The 20,133-nt window shown below is 43.7% G+C and overlaps 1 protein-coding gene across 13 annotated transcripts in view; it reads right to left on the reverse strand.

Moving 5' to 3' along the window:
* IRAG1 (inositol 1,4,5-triphosphate receptor associated 1) overlaps positions 1-20,133 on the reverse strand; it is a 142,355-nt gene that overhangs the window by 63,289 nt on the left and 58,933 nt on the right. For 4 of the 13 annotated variants that reach the window (XM_059136119.1, XM_059136129.1, XM_059136157.1 and 1 more), the window contains 7 exons: positions 8,230-8,330; positions 7,045-7,121; positions 4,183-4,356; positions 3,548-3,625; positions 2,719-2,771; positions 2,481-2,528; positions 700-1,317 (listed from right to left, as the gene is read on the reverse strand). In XM_059136119.1, coding sequence (XP_058992102.1) covers positions 700-1,317; positions 2,481-2,528; positions 2,719-2,771; positions 3,548-3,625; positions 4,183-4,356; positions 7,045-7,121; positions 8,230-8,330 — 1,149 coding nt within the window. The other 9 variants (XM_059136091.1, XM_059136063.1, XM_059136047.1 and 6 more) reach the window with 7 other exon arrangements.

Raw genomic sequence — 20,133 nt, forward strand, 5'->3', positions numbered from 1 at the left:
TGCCTTGGCCTGTGGCCTGGGCTGGTCCTCTGGGGAAATGGGACTGGATAACAATTCCTTGTCCTGTTCATCTCTTTTCACCCTCACATCCTATCTCGGTCCCATACATTGCTGGATATTCCCAATCACCCCTTGCGTAGGGTTGTCTCCCCATGAGAGACTACTGTGCCTGGTTTGATGGCCAGTGAAAGATGGGGCCATCATGGACAGTGGAAGAAATTCCCACAGGGGGAGCAGCCCCTCATAGCCATCATTATACCTGAAGATGGACTTGAAGCCCTTGGTTAAAAGGCATGAGGAAGGAAAGTTCAGGGGCCTGACAGAGGGAAAATCTATGCCATCCTTGGCATGACAAGGCACTCTATCAAGGGCTTCCTGTTTATGAGCTGCCAGCTCTGACTGGAGGGGAAAACACAGCCCAGTACTGAGGGCCCATGTGCCCATCTGTCCACCTGCCTTCCCCTTAAAATGTGACTTTGTGTGGCAACTACATCCCACTGATCTCACCCTAGGAAGGGAGGTAAAAGCACCTGAAACATATATGAAGAAGATGCTACACAGTGGGCCTGATTTATCAGGATGGGGAAGTTTTGGGACCCATAAGGCCCCAGTCCAGGCCACAGCTGCCCTGCCTAGCAGTTCAGCCTAGAGGTCTCCAGCCCAGGGCACACCCTGCCCAGCTGGCCCCCAGGAACTTACCTCACGGAGCTTAGACAGTTTTTGCATCCGTACTGGCTGCACTTGTATCTGGAAGTCTTTGAGTCCGGGTGCCTTGGCCAACTTGCTGCCAACTTTGCCTGAAAAACGCTTCTCTTCCTCTGCCAAAGGCAGCTTGGCAAGCACTTTCTGCAGCCGGGGGCCAGATTCTTCAGGACCGCTGTCCCAGGAGACTCCCCGCTGTAGGGGTGGCCGGGAAGCAGGGGGCCGCAACTCTGCTTTTGAGCCAAATTTTGACCCTGTCGGCTCTCCAGCTGTACCTTTTCCCTGGGGGCTCAGGGGAGCCACCCCTCCAGAGCCCTGGGCTGGACCTCTAGGCAGAGGGTTGCCTTCCTTGGCTGTCTTCAGAAGTGCCTTTCCCAGCTCATTTTCAGCAGGGCCAGGCTGAGGGCTATTCAGAGCCATTTTCCCACCACTGCCTATGCCAGAAGCTGGGCCTTTGGGTGTGGCCTCAGGGCATTGGAGGGGATCGCAGTTTTCCTTCTGGTCAATTGCAGTCTCTTTGGATTTCTCAACTGTGGGACAACGAGGAGTCAGCCTGCCCTGAGACACTTTCCTCTGGTCATTCTGCTTCCGGTCAGCTAACCCTTTGGAGACATTCTGAAAGAGACAAGGTAGAGCTGGGACTCTGGAGGCAGGCTGGAGAGGAAAGAGGTGGGGCCACTTCCACTGTGGGGCCTCTGTCCCCACAGACCCTGCTAAGGTGGCTGTGTGTATGTGTGTGCACTGAGTGGAAGGGGAGGGCTTCTCAGTCAAATATAAACCAGTAAAGGAGGATGCACAGGCAAGCCTGAGGTCTATAAAACAGATAGGACAAGGGGACCTGTCATTCACAATCTTCCAAGGACTTCCCAAGGGCTAGGGGCTGTGGAAGACAGCGGAATAGTAGACCGGTTGGGGGCAGTCACAAATTTCAGCCTTGACTCAGTTGCCCCAGTTTCTAGTCTTGACTCTTCCTGGCAAGGCCCTTAACTCTTTAGGGACTCAGATTTCTCATCAGATTTGTGAGCCCTCTGAAACTATTGCAAATGTATATGTGTGTTTATGTGTGCATATGGTATGTATTTTTCTGGGAAGAGAAACCATGGCTTTCAGCAATATTGCAGAGAATTCCATGATCTAAAGACGGTTACGGATCTCTGGATCAGGTGATTCTTGCAAAGGTGACTATCTTACCACTCAGAAGTTCTAAGATTCTGCACTCTTATTTCATTTCTCAAGGGAAACCTGCTTTGTGAGGAGGATTTGTATGGCTATCTTGTGTGAGTGGCAAAACTCTGCCAGAGGACTCTATCCTAGCCCCAGTTCTAGATGAGATTATATTTCATGCTGCCCTCAGCATCACCTTGAGCACTTTACTCTAAGCAGAGGTGGGACCCGAGTGCTCATCAGCAAAGATGAGATTTTTCCAGGCTGCTGCCAAGAGGAATCCCAATCAGGAACTGGAAATTTACTGTAATTTTTACGAGAGTGACAAAAGCAGCTGTCTTGTCTGACTGTTCCTGGGCCCAGCAGTCCCCCTAGTCTATGGCCAGTGGCCCTAGTGAAGGTGCCAGGTTATAAGGCTAAAGTGAAGGTGAATCCTGCCTCCTTAGCCCCCCCATACTTTAGACTTCCAGTCATCATAGAACAGAGGAAACTTCTAGCCTCCCCAGCCATGACACTCCACTCACACTCACTTGAAGACTTCCCAGGGCTAGCCTAGACTTTTGGAACAGTGTTTCCCACCCAAATCACCCAAATAGGATAGAGTTCACACTCACAGGCTCGCCAAAGTGAGGTGAAGAGACTTCGGCCTCATCCCCCTTCTGCTGGAGAAAGTGAACACATGTCAGACAGCAATGCAAAGAGACCATATCTTTTCTTAAATACCCTCAAAGTGGTATAGACGCTTTCCCTTCCCAGCACTGTCATCTCAGTGGGTCATGAGGGCCTCTCAGGGGTTAAGGGATAAGGGGAGAGACCAGTTGGCATAGAAACCCCAATCAGGACCCCTGTTACCTGTGGTGGTGCTCCAGGCAAAGGGGACTGTGGGTCGCTGCATGCATCCAAACCTGGAATAGTCCAGACTCTGGTGAGTGATGTCTAGCCCCTCAGACCATCAGCTGTCCCTTTAGCAAAAACATATCTACCTCCCCAGAATGCCCTCCCTTGGTTCCCCAGCTATGGTTGTCAGTAATGCCTGACATGTTAAGTACATTTCACATGTCACATTCTATGGGGAGCCCTCATTTAATCAGCACAGAAACCACATGAGGAAACTGAGGCAGAGGGAAATCAAGGCCATACAGCCAGGAAGTCTCAGCACTGGGAATTGAACCCAGGATGCCTGGTCAGAGCCCGAGTTTGCCCAACATCTCTGACAAGGGCAGGCTGTTCTCCCTGGCACCATGCCCCTTTCCGAACTGGTTTAAGGGTGTGGCCCTGTACACAGTCTAATGAAAGGGAAGAAACCAAAAAGAAAAGAGTGGCTCAAATAGAGACCTTTTTAAATAAGTTCTGGGGTAGCCCCTCTCTGAGTTCTCTCTTAGCAGAGAAAGCACCAGTTGTAGCCCCTTTCCCACAACCTTGCCTCTGTCCTCACCTACCTAGACTCATCTGGGGCAAGGCCTGTTTCCCCACACTAGCTCAAAACCCCAATAGAAAGTACATCTACCTCCTCAGAGGCAGCCCGACCAGGCCTAGGTGGGAGTCCTCTGGGGAGGAGACCAAACAGGGGTCCTGACTAGAAAGCCTGCAAGATGGGATGCATCCTGGTCGGACCAGGGGTTGGACTCAGCTGCCACCCAAAGGGAGAAGCCAGGACAGGAAACCTGGTACTGAACCTCACCAGGTGGTGTGGAGACAATAAGCGAGTTGCTTTGGGAGGAGTTTGGAGAAGCTCCGGGACTGAGATTCGGGAAAGCAGCTGTGGAGACAGACACAAACTGGCCAGCATTCATGAAGGTTTACGACTTCAGCCTAACAAAAGATATCCTTTCGGGCAATTTTGACCCCTGGGAACTGGGACTGCTTTGTCAGGTTAGGGGCTGATTCTGGACTGCCATGTGACTACCACAGGAGGACTCCATCCATGCAGGAAGGTCCAAGAGCCTGTGCACGTGGGCCTCACACAGAGATTTCTCTCTATGTAGGATTAAGGGATGGGGAATCCATGTTAAATTCATGGGTATCATAAGGGCTGACATTTCTTGGTGAAACAGAAAGCCACAATAGGTCCCCAAAATTAAAAGCGGTGTTTTCTGGGCTAGAGTTGGATCAGTATTTTAGAGCTTCTGAAATAGGGTAAGATGCCCTCTCTTAACAAGATCTTCACAAGGATCAGTCCTCCTGGCACCTAGCCTGGGGGCAGGCAAATCAAAGGCCACCCCTTGGAAGCAGGCCTCCCACTACAATTGGATCCTGGCCCTCCCTATCCCCTACCCCACCTCGGAGGGGCTCAGGGCAGCCACCTGTATATCCTACCTGACAGGGAGTCTCCGGGGCCGCTCCTGGACTTCCTCCCACGGCGGGTCAGGAATCGTTCACTCACCAACTTGGCTTCTTCCAGCAGTGCCAGGTTTTTCTTCTTGTCCTCTTCTGAGATGCTGATATCCGGCAGCTGGTCATTGACCAGGTCAATAACGTGCCCTGCGGGGTCTACAGCGGGAGGGTGAACTCAGGGCGAGAACCACACAATCCTTGGCCCCTCACACCTTAGCCCAGGGAAGCTGCCCAGAGCAAACTCAGCCCACTGAGGGCTGCCTCAACAGGTCTGTCATCTGTGGCTGTGGCAGGTCCTCTGTAACAAATGGTCATGAAGCCACCTAGGTTTCCAGTCCTGTCCTAAACTCTGCCATTAGGAAGGCCATCAGGAGCTCCTCCTCCATGCGATCTTTCCCTAGAGTGTTGTTCTTTCTGGTCTCTATTTCAACAAGCTAGAGAGCTTAAGGTGTGTGGATAAAGAGCACTCCAAAGATCACGGCCACCTTCCCTCCCTTCTTTCCTCTACTCACACTATCTACCCCTACCTTTCTCCAGAACTGACTCTTCTCCAGCAGCGCTTCTCTGGGTGAATGACACCACTTTCCCCAGCTGCTCAGAACCATGGGAATCACTCCACACTCCTTCCTCGGTCTCTTGACATCCATCCCATCAACTGATCATCAAGTCCTGATCATGATTTGCCTCAGAAATATCTCTGGAACTTGTGTCTCCTCTCCACTCTTGTTCCTTACATCTTACCTGCACAATTACAACAGCTGCTTCATAGGTCCTCTACCTTCACGCTATCCCCTCCTGCCATCTCCCACTGCCACAGAGTGACCTTCTTTTTTTTTTTTTTTTCTTTTTTTAAAGACTCCCATTTATCTATTTGACAGACAGAGACCACAAGTAGAGAGAGAGAGAGAGAGGGAGGGGGAAGCAGGCTCACCGCTGAGCAGAGAGCCCGATGCGGGACCCGATCCCAGGACCCTGAGATCATGACCTGAGCTGCAGGCAGAGGCTTTAACCCACTGAGCCACCCAGGCGCCCACAGAGTGACCTTCTTAAGAGCCATATCTGACCTTACACTTCTCTGCTGACCTCACATCATCAGGATTCCTCATGGTCCCTAGTCATGTGCCAATGCCAGACTGGGTCCAGCATCTTTACCCATCCCACATACTTCTCCAAAGGCCCTTCCCCTCCCCCCTGATGGTGAACATCTTTCACTGTGCCTCTCTAGCTCCCCTTCCCGCTTCTTTCAGTCATTTGCATTGGGTGAAGCCTCAGTTTGCGTTGGGTGAAACCCCGCTGAGTCTCAATTATGTTAGTTAAGAAGGAGCTAAACCCTATCCTCCAAACTCACCCGAGCCTTGGCCAATAGGTGAGTTCAATCCCCCTGTCTACAGTGATTGACTCAGGGATCACCACAGAAGGCCAAGGAGAGGCAAGTCTGGGAATTGTGTTGAGTACACAGAAGAAGGACTCTCTTTCCACTGATGGGATATAAGCCTGGAGTTGCTGGTAGCCATTTGCCAAAAAGAAAGCTAACGCATGGGTGGAAATTTGAGAGATGGGATGAGCCGATTGATAATGACCCAACTAGAGCACCTGGATTCAGCACTCCTTGAAAACACAAACTCTGGCTTTATTTGTATGTATGTATGTGTGTATGTATTTTTTCTTTCTTTTTTAAAATTAACATACAATTTATCTTTTGGTCTGTGATTCATCAGTCTTACACAATTCACAGCACTCCCCATAGCACATACCCTCCCCAGTGTCCATCACTCAGCCACCCCATCCCTCCCACCCTCTCCACTCCAGCAACCCTGTTTGCTGTTTCCTGAGATTAAAGTTTGTTTCCTGAGATTAAAGGTCTCTTATGGTTTGTCTCCCTCTCTGGTTTTGTCCCGTTTCATTTTCCCCTCTCTTCCCCCATGATCCTCTGCCTTGTTTCTCAAATTCTGTATGTATGTACTTTTAGTGTAAGATAGTTTGAGTTTTTCTATCATTTGGAAGACTCCTAACTAATTCACGCAGCAGAGCATTCAGTTACTTTCTTATGGTTCCTGCTCCCCTACTATGTTGTTTCTTCTACCCAGAATAATTTTTCTTTCTTTTTCTATCTGTCCAACTTCCTAAGGCACAACTCAAATATGCTGTCTTCTGGACAGTCTTCCCCCTCCCCAGACAGAATTGATCCCCTTCTTGCCTCAGTTTCCCTAACGCTTCTTTAAAGGGCCTTATAATATGGTGTCCTGATTATATCTGTTCACTTCTCAGTCTCTTTATAGACTATGAGCAACATGAAGACCAAATCTATATTTTATATATAGAGAGAGACCATCTATATTTTATATATTTATAGAGACCAAATCTATATTTTATATATATACATATATAAATATATATATAAAATATCTGTGTTCCAATGGTCCAGAATAGACCCAGAACATTGCCCAATCATTTGGGTAATGAGTTGGTGATTGGGGCAGCGACCTGTGCATTCAAACACATGCCTACCTGGATTTGGGCCTTTCTAGCCAGAGGTAGAGGACTCTGCACCCTATGGCCCAGAATTGAGCTTCACCCTGCTGTTCTGTCTCTTTGACTTCCTCATCCTTCTCTTTACCCTCTTGCCTTGTCTTTTTTACCAAAATAAATTAAAATTAGATATCATACTTCTTCTGGGCCCAAACACAGAGGGGCAGACTGACTTTGCTTTCTTGGGCTTGTAGGTATAGACCTGCCTGAGAATTAGGAGAAGGGAAGGAGCTGCCAGATCTCGGTCTTCCTGCTCAAACATACATTCAGCTGGACCCCTATGTCTGGTTGCAGAAATAAGATAATTACACTAACCCTTACCCACAGAAGTCAGTGAAGCAGTGGAAACCTTCAGGTGTCGGTGAGAAAGCCTCCTGTGGGGACTGTGAGCTCTGAAAGACAGAACAGAGTCATCTTGTTAAGAAAATTTGTCCATAGCTTGTAAAATAGATAAATAGATACCTGTATATTCTTTCAAAGTCATCCTAGAGCATCATCTTATAAGCCTACGCTTGAGAACTTGTTAGAAATTCAAATTCTCAGTTTCCACTCCAGACCAAACAGATCAGAAACTCTGTGACATGGTGCCCAGCCATCTGTGATTGAACATGCCTCCAGGTGATTCTGATGCTTGCTAACGTTTTTGAAAAACTGCTCTAAGGAAATGTAACTTTGGTTATTTACTTTTCATTAGGGCCCCCACTTTGAATGAACATCTAACTGTAGAAAACTCATAAAATATGAATAATTGTCTGATAGAGATATAGATGATTTATTTCTGTTGGGGAAGAAAGATAAAAAACAAGGTTTCATTGTCTTGTGGAACAGTAACCTATTTTATATCAAACTTAGTCATCTTATTCCAGCATTCTTTTCCTCCCCACTGATTATATATGTATTTCCATTTCTTGTATCCTCTTTTGAACTGACTTTGTCATCCTGATGGTTTCCTCATCAATGAGTTAAAAAATCTTTGACACATGCTCACTGTATTTTTGTGTGAGAATGATCTTTGTAGCTTTTTGAAAATTACACTTAGTCTTACTCCAGCCAGACCAATGCATATGTTAGTGCTGGGTCAAACTGAGGCAGGAACATCACTGTGTACATGAGCCAGTGTCCTTCCCAAGGGGTCATCTTCCTCCCAGGACCCCATTTTCCCAGGGGCAGGATTCTTTGGTCAAAGACTATTATCTCTCAGGTCTGTTTGCAACTATCTGGGCAGTTATTATGGGAAACTACCCTGCTATGATTTGTGCTTAAAGGCTAGCAATGTACAAGAACCAAATCCAGGAAAAGAAAAATAATTTGGGGGCAGGAAGGGAAAGATAACGGACAAATCTCAAGCTCTTGCTCTCATTTGGAAAAACTGCTTGATTCTGTTTCATCAATAAAATGATCAAGAAAGAAGATTTATAAAAAGTATATATAGCCATATAATCCTCATATGCTAGGAAATATTATTCTTCACAGTGCAAAGATTAGGCACATGAGATTTACCTGTTGACGAAGTTTTTGTCAGTTTCTCCTTCCGGTGAACTGGCATCCCCAGTCAGGATGATGGTAGGTGGACTGCAGGATATTCCTGCAGTGTGAGGGCCCTGGTGGTTCAGAACAAAACACAGGTGGAGTTAGGCTTAGGATGGTGGAAACTTCCAGTACCTAGAGTTGGAGCATTTACTCCAGTATTATGACACTCAAAACCATATTTATAAGGTTGAATACAGTTTATTTGGATTGTTCAGGGGAAAAGAAAGAAAGGAAGAAAGAAAGAAAGAAAGAGAAAGAGAAAGAAAGAGGGAAGTTTCTCCTTCATTCCCCAGCAGACACTCACTGAGCTTAATGTGGTCTACTTTTTATGAATTACGTTTACAGCGGGGTATACAGGGTATACAGTGAGATCCCACACTTGGGTAATCGTGACATTTGGATAAAGGTGATGTGTTCAATGGGTCATGGAATATGCAGTTTGATTGTGTAACCTTGAAAAATGTTTATCTGAAGAAATACACATTTCTGAAATTAGAACAAATGTTATTAGCCAGTCCTTAGATTTTTGAGGTATTTCAAAACCACTAAACAAAATAAAACTAATAATAGCAAACATGAGTCATTCCATTCTAGGTTAGTAAAGTTGTAGTGAAATCGGTGTACTGTGATGGCTGTGTGAATGGTAAAACCATATCAAGGCTGTAATAAATATTGATTGAATGAGTGAGTGAAAGAATAACATGAAAGCAATATAGAATATAGAGCAAGGTCCATAAAGATGTACATCAGGGGGGGAGGAGTCAAGATGGCGGAGAAGTAGCAGGCTGAGACTACTTCAGCTAGCCGGAGATCAGCTAGATAGCTTATCTAAAGATTGCAAACACCTGAAAATCCATCGGAGATCGAAGAGAAGAAGAACAGCAATTCTGGAAACAGAAAAACAACCACTTTCTGAAAGGTAGGACCGGCGGAGAAGGGAATCCAAAGCGACGGGAAGATAGACCCCGGGGGGAGGGGCCGGCTCCCAGCAAGCGGCGGAGCAACCGCGCACAAAATCAGGACTTTTAAAAGTCTGTTCCGCTGAGGGACATCGCTCCAGAGGCTACCCGGGGTGAAGCCCACGCGGGGTCAGCGTGGCCTCAGATCCCGCAGGGTCACAGAAGGATCGGGGGTGTCTGAGTGTCGCAGAGCTTGCGGGTATTGGAACGGGAAAGCCGGCTACAGAGACAGAGCCGACAGTAAGCTCGCAGCTCGGGGTGACCTTGAGCCGGTCGCAGGCTCGGTGAGCTCGGACTGCGGCCGGAGGTCAGGCAGACGGGAGTAACTGGGCCCGGTTCTCTGAGCGCGCACTGAGGAGTGGGGCCCTGGGCTCTCGGCTCCTCCGGGCCGGAGACCAGGAGGCCGCCATTTGTATTCCCGTCCTCCGGAACTCTACGGAAAGCGCTCAGAGAACAAAAGCTCCTGAAAGCAAACCCAAGCGGATTACACACCCCGGCCCCGGGTAAGGGCGGTGCAATTCCGCCTGGGGCAAAGACACTTGAGAATCACTACAACAAGCCCCTCCCCCAGAAGATCAACAAGAAATCCAGCCGAGACCAAGTTCACCTACCAAAGAGTGCGGTTTCAATACCAAGGAGAGCAGCAGAATTCTAGAGGAGGAGAAAGCAAAGCACGGAACTCATGGCTTTTTCCCTGTGATTTTTATTTAGTCTTGCGGTTAATTTAATTTTTTTCTTTTTGATTTTTTGTTTTTTTTTTCTCGCCTTCGGGTAAATTTTTTTTTAACTGTTACCTTTTTCTTTTTTAACGATTTTTTACTAGTTTATCTAATATATATATCTTTTCTTTTTTATATTTTTCTTAGGTGTTTTCTTTTCTTTTAAATTCTTTTCTTTTTTTTTCTTTTTTCTTTTTTTTTTCTTTTCTATCTTCCTTTTTGAACCTCTTTTTATCCCCTTTCTCCCCCCTCACGATTTGGGATCTCTTCTAATTTGGTTAAAGCATATTTTCCTGGGGTTGTTGCCACCCTTTTAGTATTTTACTTGCCCCTTCATATACTCTTCTCAGGACAAAATGACAAGACGGAAAAATTCAACTCAAAAAAAAGAACAAGAGGCAGTACCGAAGGCTAGGGACCTAATCAATACAGACATTGGTGATATGTCAGATCTAGAGTTCAGAATGACAATTCTCAAGGTTCTAGCGAGACTCGAAAAAGGCATGGAAGATATTAGAGAAACCCTCTCGAGAGATATAAAAGCCCTGTCTGGAGAAATAAAAGAACTAAAATCTAACCAAGTTGAAATCAAAAAAGCTATTAATGAGGTGCAATCAAAAATGGAGGCTCTCACTGCTAGGATAAATGAGGCAGAAGAAAGAATTAGTGATATAGAAGACCAAATGACAGAGAATAAAGAAGCTGAGCAAAAGAGGGACAAACAGCTACTGGACCACGAGGGGAGAATTCGAGAGATAAGTGACACCATAAGACAAAACAACATTAGAATAATTGGGATTCCAGAAGAAGAAGAAAGAGAGAGGGGAGCAGAAGGTATACTAGAGAGAATTATTGGGGAGAATTTCCCCAATATGGCAAAGGGAACGAGCATCAAAATTCAGGAGGTTCAGAGAACACCCCTCAAAATCAATAAGAATAGGCCCACACCCCGTCACCTAATAGTAAAATTTACAAGTCTCAGTGACAAAGAGAAAATCCTGAAAGCAGCCCAGGAAAAGAAGTCTGTAACATACAATGGTAAAAATATTAGATTGGCAGCTGACTTATCCACAGAGACCTGGCAGGCCAGAAAGAGCTGACATGATATTTTCAGAGCACTAAATGAGAAAAACATGCAGCCCAGAATACTATATCCAGCTAGGCTATCATTGAAAATAGAAGGAGAGATTAAAAGCTTCCAGGACAAACAACAACTGAAAGAATTTGCAAACACCAAACCAGCTCTACAGGAAATCTTGAAAGGGGTCCTCTAAGCAAAGAGAGAGCCTACAAGTGGTAGATCAGAAAGGAACAGAGACCATATACAGTAACAGTCACCTTACAGGCAAAACAATGGCACTAAATTCATATCTCTCAATAGTTACCTTGAATGTTAATGGGCTAAATGCCCCTGTCAAAAGACACAGGGTATCAGAATGGATAAAAAAACAAAATCCATCTATATGTTGCCTCCAAGAAACTCATTTTAAGCCCGAAGACACCTCCAGATTTAAAGTGAGGGGGTGGAAAAGAATTTACCATGCTAATGGACATCAGAAGAAAGCAGGAGTGGCAATCCTTATATCAGATAAATTAGATTTTAAGCCAAAGACTATAATAAGAGATGAGGAAGGACACTATATCATACTCAAAGGGTCTGTCCAACAAGAAGATTTAACAATTTTAAATATCTATGCCCCCAACGTGGGAGCAGCCAACTATATAAACCAATTAATAACAAAATCAAAGAAACACATCAACAATCATACAATAATAGTAGGGGACTTTAACACTCCCCTCACTGAAATGGACAGATCATCCAAGCAAAAGATCAGCAAGGAAATAAAGGCCTTAAATGACACACTGGACCAGATGGACATCACAGATATATTCAGAACATTTCATCCCAAAGCAACAGAATACACATTCTTCTCTAGTGCACATGGAACATTCTCCAGAATAGATCATATCCTCGGTCCTAAATCAGGACTCAACCGGTATCAAAAGATTGGGATCATTCCCTGCATATTTTCAGACCACAATGCTCTAAAGCTAGAACTCAACCACAAAAAGAAGTTTGAAAAGAACCAAAATACATGGAGACTAAACAGCATCCTTCTAAAGAATGAATGGGTCAACCAGGAAATTAAAGAAGAATTGAAAAAAATCATGGAAACAAATGATAATGAAAATACAATGGTTCAAAATCTGTGGGACACAACAAAGGCAGTCCTGAGAGGAAAATATATAGCGGTACAAGCCTTTCTCAAGAAACAAGAAAGGTCTCAGGTACACAACCTAACCCTACACCTAAAGGAGCTGGAGAAAGAACAAGAAAGAAACCCTAAGCCTAGCAGGAGAAGAGAAATCATAAAGATCAGAGCAGAAATCAATGAAATAGAAACCAAAAAAACAATCGAACAAATCAACGAAAGTAGGAGCTGGTTCTTTGAAAGAATTAATAAAATTGATAAACCCCTGGCCCGACTTATCAAAAAGAAAAGAGAAAGGGCCCAAATAAATAAAATCATGAATGAAAGAGGAGAGATCACAACTAACACCAAAGAAATACAAAGTATTATAAGAACATACTATGAGCAACTCTACGGCAATAAATTTGACAATCTGGAAGAAATGGATGCATTCCTAGAAACATATAAACTACCACAACTGAACCAGGAAGAAATAGAAAGCCTGAACAGACCCATAACCAGTAAGGAGATTGAAACAGTTATTAAAAATCTCCAAACAAACAAAAGCCCAGGGCCAGATGGCTTCCCGGGGGAATTCTACCAAACATTTAAAGAAGAACTAATTCCTATTCTCCTAAAACTGTTCCAAAAAATAGAAATGGAAGGAAAACTTCCAAACTCATTTTATGAGGCCAGCATCACCTTGATCCCAAAACCAGACAAGGATCCCACCAAAAAAGAGAGCTATAGACCAATATCCTTGATGAACACAGATGCGAAAATACTCAACAAAATACTAGCCAATAGGATTCAACAGTACATTAAAAAGATTATTCACCACGACCAAGTGGGATTTATTCCAGGGCTGCAAGGTTGGTTCAACATCCGCAAATCAGTCAATGTGATACAACACATCAATAAAAGTAAGAACAAGAACCATATGATACTCTCAATAGATGCTGAAAAGGCATTTGACAAAGTACAACATCCCTTCCTGATCAAAACTCTTCAAAGTGTAGGGATAGAGGGCACATACCTCAATATCATCAAAGCCATCTATGAAAAACCCACCGCAAATATCATTCTCAATGGAGAAAAACTGAAAGCTTTTCCGCTAAGGTCAGGAACACGGCAGGGATGTCCATTATCACCACTACTATTCAACATAGTACTAGAGGTCCTAGCCTCAGCAATCAGACAACAAAAGGAAATTAAAGGCATCCAAATCGGCAAAGAAGAAGTCAAATTATCACTCTTCGCTGATGATATGATACTATATGTGGAAAACCCAAAAGAATCCACTCCAAAACTGCTAGAACTTATACAGGAATTCAGTAAAGTGTCAGGATATAAAATCAATGCACAGAAATCAGTTGCATTTCTCTACACCAACAGCAAGACAGAAGAAAGGGAAATTAAGGAGTCAATCCCATTTACAATTGCACCCAAAACCATAAGATACCTAGGAATAAACCTAACCAAAGAGACACAGAATCTATACTCAGAAAACTATAAAGTACTCATGAAAGAAATTGAGGAAGACACAAAGAAATGGAAAAATGTTCCATGCTCCTGGATTGGAAGAATAAATATTGTGAAAATGTCTATGCTACCTAAAGCAATCTACACATTTAATGCAATTCCTATCAAAGTACCATCCATCTTTTTCAAAGAAATGGAACAAATAATTCTAAAATTTATATGGAACCAGAAAAGACCTCGAATAGCTAAAGGGATATTGAAAAAGAAAGCCAACGTTGGTGGCATCACAATCCCGGACTTCAAGCTCTATTACAAAGCTGTCATCATCAAGACAGCATGGTATTGGCACAAAAACAGACCCATAGATCAATGGAACAGAATAGAGAGCCCAGAAATAGACTCTCAACTCTATGGTCAACTAATCTTCGACAAAGCAGGAAAGAATGTCCAATGGAAAAAAGACAGCCTCTTCAATAAATGGTGCTGGGAAAATTGGACAGCCACATGCAGAAAAATGAAATTGGACCATTTCCTTACACCACACACGAAAATAGACTCAAAATGGATGAAGGACCTCAATGTGCGAAAGGAATCCATCAAAATCCTTGAGGAGAACACAGGCAGCAACCTCTTCGACCTCAGCCGCAGCAACATCTTCCTAGGAACAACGCAAAAGGCAAGGGAAGCAAGGGCAAAAATGAACTATTGGGATTTCATCAAGATCAAAAGCTTTTGCACAGCAAAGGAAACAGTTAACAGAATCAAAAGACAACTGACAGAATGGGAGAAGATATTTGCAAACGACATATCAGATAAAGGACTAGTGTCCAGAATCTATAAAGAGCTTAGCAAACTCAACACCCAAAGAACAAATAATCCAATCAAGAAATGGGCAGAGGACATGAACAGACATTTCTGCAAAGAAGACATCCAGATGGCCAACAGACACATGAAAAAGTGCTCCATATCACTCGGCATCAGGGAAATACAAATCAAAACCACAATGCGATATCACCTCACACCAGTCAGAATGGCTAAAATCAACAAGTCAGGAAATGACAGATGCTGGTGAGGATGCGGAGAAAGGGGAACCCTCCTACACTGTTGGTGGGAATGCAAGCTGGTGCAACCTCTCTGGAAAACAGCATGGAGGTTCCTCAAAATGTTGAAAATAGAACTGCCCTATGACCCAGCAATTGCACTATTGGGTATTTACCCTAAAGATACAAACGTAGTGATCCAAAGGGGCACGTGTACTCGAATGTTTATAGCAGCAATGTCCACAATAGCCAAACTATGGAAAGAACCTAGATGTCCATCAACAGATGAATGGATCAAGAAGATGTGGTATATATACACAATGGAATACTATGCAGCCATCAAAAGAAATGAAATCTTGCCATTTGCGACAACATGGATGGAACTAGAGCGTATCATGCTTAGCGAAATAAGTCAGGCGGAGAAAGTCAACTATCATATGATCTCCCTGATATGAGGAAGTGGTGTTGCAACATGGGGGCTTAAGTGGGTACGAGAAGAATAAATGAAACAAGATGGGATTGGGAGGGAGACAAACCATAAGTGACTCTTAATCTCACAAAACAAACTGAGGGTTGCTGGGGGGAGGGGGTTTGGGAGAAGGGGGTGGGATTATGGACATTGGGGAGGGTATGTGCTTTGGTGAGTGCTGTGAAGTGTGTAAACCTGGTGATTCACAGACCTGTACCACTGGGGATAAAAATACATGTTTATAAAAAAATAATAATAAAATAAAAAATTATATTAAAAAAAAAGATGTACATCAGTCTGCATTTCCCTACAACTCTGTACGGAGGATAAAAATAGGACTAGGTAACAGTAATACACAGTCTCTCTGGTTCTTTTGCCACCTATTGCTATAGTACATCCTTTTAAAAATCATTACCAGTGTTATGGACGTAGGGGAGGGTATGTGATATGGTGAGTGCAGTGAAATGTGTAAGCCTGATGATTCAGAGACCTGTACACCTGGGGCAAATAATACATTATATGTTAATTTAAAAAATCGTTCCCAGTTATGCCTGGAATCTCTCTAGGGGTTTACTTATATATCCTCTCATCATTTTCCTTCTGTTCTTCCTTGCCTTCCTTACTGGTGTGTATTGTCAAGGTTCTCTGTGAACACCCTAACGTCCCTGCCAGGGCCTGTCTCCTAGCACTCTCAAGCATGTCACACCAACTCCCACAGTTGGAGTGGCTTCCTGGAGCTTCAGGGCAGTAGGTCCCCGTTGCCACTTCCTCTGGTGGTGGACTATGTCTTCCTGGAGCCTCTGGGCAAAGTGTTCTCAATTCTACTGGCCCTGCCAAAGCTGTCGCCTGGGAGCTGCCCTTGCCCAGGGTTGAGCTGTGTCATCTTGAGCACTTACTGTGCAAGGTGGGGAAGAGGTTCTCTCTCCTTTTCACATTATTACTTGTTGTTAAGTGGGTCCCATACAGTGCTATCTAGGCTTCTTAAATCCCACAATTTTTAGTGAAACCAACTGTTCCTGTTTTCATTTGTATCTCCTCCCTTGCTTAGCCTCAAACATAAGGCTGGGTAAGCTGGAGAAGTGTCTCTGAGTCCCACCAGAGAATGCCAGATCCCTATGGTCTAGGACCTCTTCAGCTGGAGGGAGGTGTAGGGACTGGAGGAGGAGGAAGCATTCAGAATCCCTGGACACATGGAAAGAAAGTTGAAACAGGGACTTTGGCTGGATAGGAAGCAATAGGAAGCAGCACTGCCTCTTATAAGAATCCTACAGAACTGTGCTCAGATTTCTGCTCATCATCCACTAGCTGTGTGTTCTTGAGCAAATTATTTAACCTCTCTGGGCCCCATGATCATAAAATTCAATATACAAGGTTGATGTAAGGATTAAAAATAGTATTGAGAAATACTAGCACATGACTAGCTGTTTTCAATAGTTATATTACTGTGAGATTACTTTTCTCTCTCATTCAACAGAGACACTTCAGTTATTCATCATGTGTCAGGCGCAGCTTGAAAAACGAAGACCCTCAAGACCTCACAGCCAAGCAAGGGATAGAGAGAAGTAATGAAATATAATAAATTTAAGGTGATAAGATATGGACCACATTCTGTGAAAGCTCAAAGGAAAGGGAAAAAAAATTCCTCAGGGGAATTGGAAAAGACTCTCCAGGAAGACATTTCAGCTAGGTTTTGAGGGATGAATGGGAGCCTGTAAGACAAAGATATTAGGGGAGAGGTTTTGGGCAAAAGGAAAAGCATTAGCAAAAGGCATAACTGGGCATTGGGGATTCATCAGTGTTATTGGAGCATGGACTCTGGGGTATTTAAGATAGGAAAGTTCAAGGATGGGTGCTGCAGTATTGTGGTTTATAAGAAATTATATGTATTTGGTCATTCAGTATTATATGTATTCAGTATTCTTATAATTTATAAGAAATTATATGTTTTTGGTATTCAGTATGTATTTGACCAAAATACATTTTTCATGGACATTTGGTCTTCATCCACAGATCCTGGCTCATGGCTTCCAAGATCCTTAGAATTTCCTGAATGATAAGAGCAATGGGAAGATTTTTTGTTATAATACTTGGTCTCTTTCCTTAGTTCTTAAACTCCCTTCAGAGCCATAAAGGTGAAATGGGTGACTTATTACCTATAACAAACCCTTTCCACCACAACTGGGTTTACACTAATGAAGGTGACTTTTGCAAAGCACCTAAGTATGGAAGCTGGTTGCCAGGGGGTAACAGCCATGAATAGAGGGTTGGAACTTTCAGTCCCACCCGCTGATTTCCCAGGAGGTGAGAGGGACTAGAGGTTGAATCAATCACCAATGGCCAATGAGTTAATTAATCATACCTAAATAATGAAGCCTCTATAAAAACCCAAGAGGAGGAGTTTCAGAGTGCTTCCATGTTGGGGAACCAAGACACTTCCACATGTCACTGTGCCACATCCCAAGCTCCACAAGGACAGAAGCTCCTTTATTCAGGACTTCATCCTACATATCTCTTCATCTGCTGTTGATGCATATCCTTTAATATCCTTTGTAATAAGTCATTAATCTAGCGAATAAATGGGTTTTCCTGAGTTCTATGAGTCACTCTAGCAAATTACCACACCTGATGAGGAGATTATGGGAACCTCTAATTTCTAGCCAATCCATCAGAAGCACAGGTGATAACCTGGGCTTGTGACTGGTGCCTGATGTGGGGGCAGTAGGACGGAACCCTTTACCTATGGATCCATCTCCAGGTAGATAGTGTCAGAATTGAGTGAGTTCTTGGACACCCTGCTGGTATCAAATAATTGTTTGTTGTTAAGGGGGAAGCCTACAACACATACAAACATGCCTATGTTGGACTTAGGTCCAGAAAGCTAATTTAGGGGCAAATAATGGAAGTAGAATAAAAGGTTGAGCCAACTTCTGTTAACATTGGGCATTACTCCAGTGAGTTTGATTTTTGTGGTTTTGGAGATGGAGAACACTGAAGGTTGGGTTTGGGATTAATTTGACCAACAAAAGAGAGAACATAGAAATGTTGACGGATGTTCCATTTATGGATCATCATGGCACACATTGGTTGAGTTGAGGAAAATGTCCAGTTATTACAGCATCATCCTTCTAGGAATTTTGAGGAACTTTCAATAAATTGGAACTGTGTTACTCTCCATCTGGACACCCACAGTTGGCCAGAGTAGAGTGACAGAGAGTCAGCTTGATGCTTATGGTTGGAGCCAGAACTGGCCAGACTGTCCTTATAACTCCAGAGCTCCAGTCCCTCTAAGAACACAGATATCCATTCTTCTGTCAAGGACTCCTCTTGTAAGAGATCCTCAGGAAGTTTCCAAAGAAGCAGCAGCTCCTTCGATGGGTTGTATAAACTTGATGAACTAGTGATGATCATTCTTGATGGTCACTTGATTTGTCCTTCTGTTACCTTATCTCTTAGTCCCCATAACCCATAACTATAAAATGGCCAAAAGGCCTGCTCTGTCTCAAAAGAAGTTTGTGTGAATAGAATGAAATGATGAATGTGTATATGCTTTGATAAGTCTCATATAATATACAAATACCCATTAATCACAATTATCATTAAAATGAACAATGGCTCTACTCAGTTCTCCCCACCTTTTGTCCCCTGGTAGGAGGCCAGCAAGCAGCAGAGAGGCTGGGGCCTTCCAAGGGGCCAGGAGGGAAGCAGGAGAATCTTGGGTCATGTTGTGGGTCTTGATGACACACAGTGGAACAGTATCCAGAAGAGCTGCTGGGGTCAAAAAGGGGAATCAGCGTGTCAAAATGGCAGGTCATGGGCTGGAGCTGGTGTAGGCAGGGCCAGGGGCAGGTGCCTCTTTACTGGGAAAACTGATAAAGAGGGAGGAATGGGGAGGTTTTCTACTGTGTGGATTCTCCAGTGAGCAGAAAGAAGGGCTGAAGTTTATCCAGAGGCTTCTCTTCATGTCACTACAAGGGCTTGTTATTGATGTGGTTTCTTGGATCTCAACTAGGGAATAAGCCTTTTCTCTGAGCTACAAATTCTCTGTGGTACAAATCAGAGACCTAGAGGGCTGTTTGATGTGAGTAGTGTTTATAAGTTTTTATATTAGTTGCTAATGTTCTATAATTGGAATTCCCTAAGTTCTGGATTTCCTGCTTTTCCTGAAAAAACCAAGAAACCAAGCAATCTTGGGTCTACATTTCTGCAGAGTAACTTTTGGTCTGCTTCTGCTGGCTTGATTCAATCATTTGTGCTCCCTGCCTGGCCCTGAAGGCATCCAGGTTACTGTCCCTGTGTGCACAGTTCTTAACCTATCTTGGTTTTCTGGAGCACAGGAGGTTTATGCTTAAAGCCTCCTCCACTCATAACACCTTTTCTTTTCTAAACCACTTTATTAAGGTATGATTGACATATGAAAAGCTATACATATTTCATGTATACAACTTGACGAGTTTAGAGCTAAATATACACTTATCATAATTTATGCCATAAACCTATCCATCACTTCCCAAAGTTTCTTCCTGTCTTTTTATTTATGTACTACTATTATTATTGTTGCTGTTGTTGTGATAAGAACACTTAAAAGATCGACCCTCTTAGCAAGCTTTTAGGTATACAATACAATATTGTTAACTCTAGGCACTAAGCTATACAATAGATCTCTAGGACTTAATCATCTTGTATAATTCCGACATCATCTTGATGAGGTTTCTTTCCATACAGCCTCATGGGGGAATTCCATTTGAAACACTGACTGTGCTTACAGTATGTTTGAAGTTCCTTCCCTGGGTGGAGTTTATTTTGACCATGACTGTTTGATCTCTAGAAATTACTTTATTTGTGACTTTCAGATTGAGAGAATTTCTTTTTTTTTTTTTTTAATTTTTTATTTTTTATAAACATATATTTTTATCCCCAGGGGTACAGGTCTGTGAATCACCAGGTTTACACACTTCACAGCACTCACCAAATCACATACCCTCCCCAATGTCCATAATCCCACCCCCTTCTCCC

Source organism: Mustela lutreola, chromosome 1 (genome assembly GCF_030435805.1).
Source record: "Mustela lutreola isolate mMusLut2 chromosome 1, mMusLut2.pri, whole genome shotgun sequence".
NCBI classification, from domain to species: domain Eukaryota; kingdom Metazoa; phylum Chordata; class Mammalia; order Carnivora; family Mustelidae; genus Mustela; species Mustela lutreola.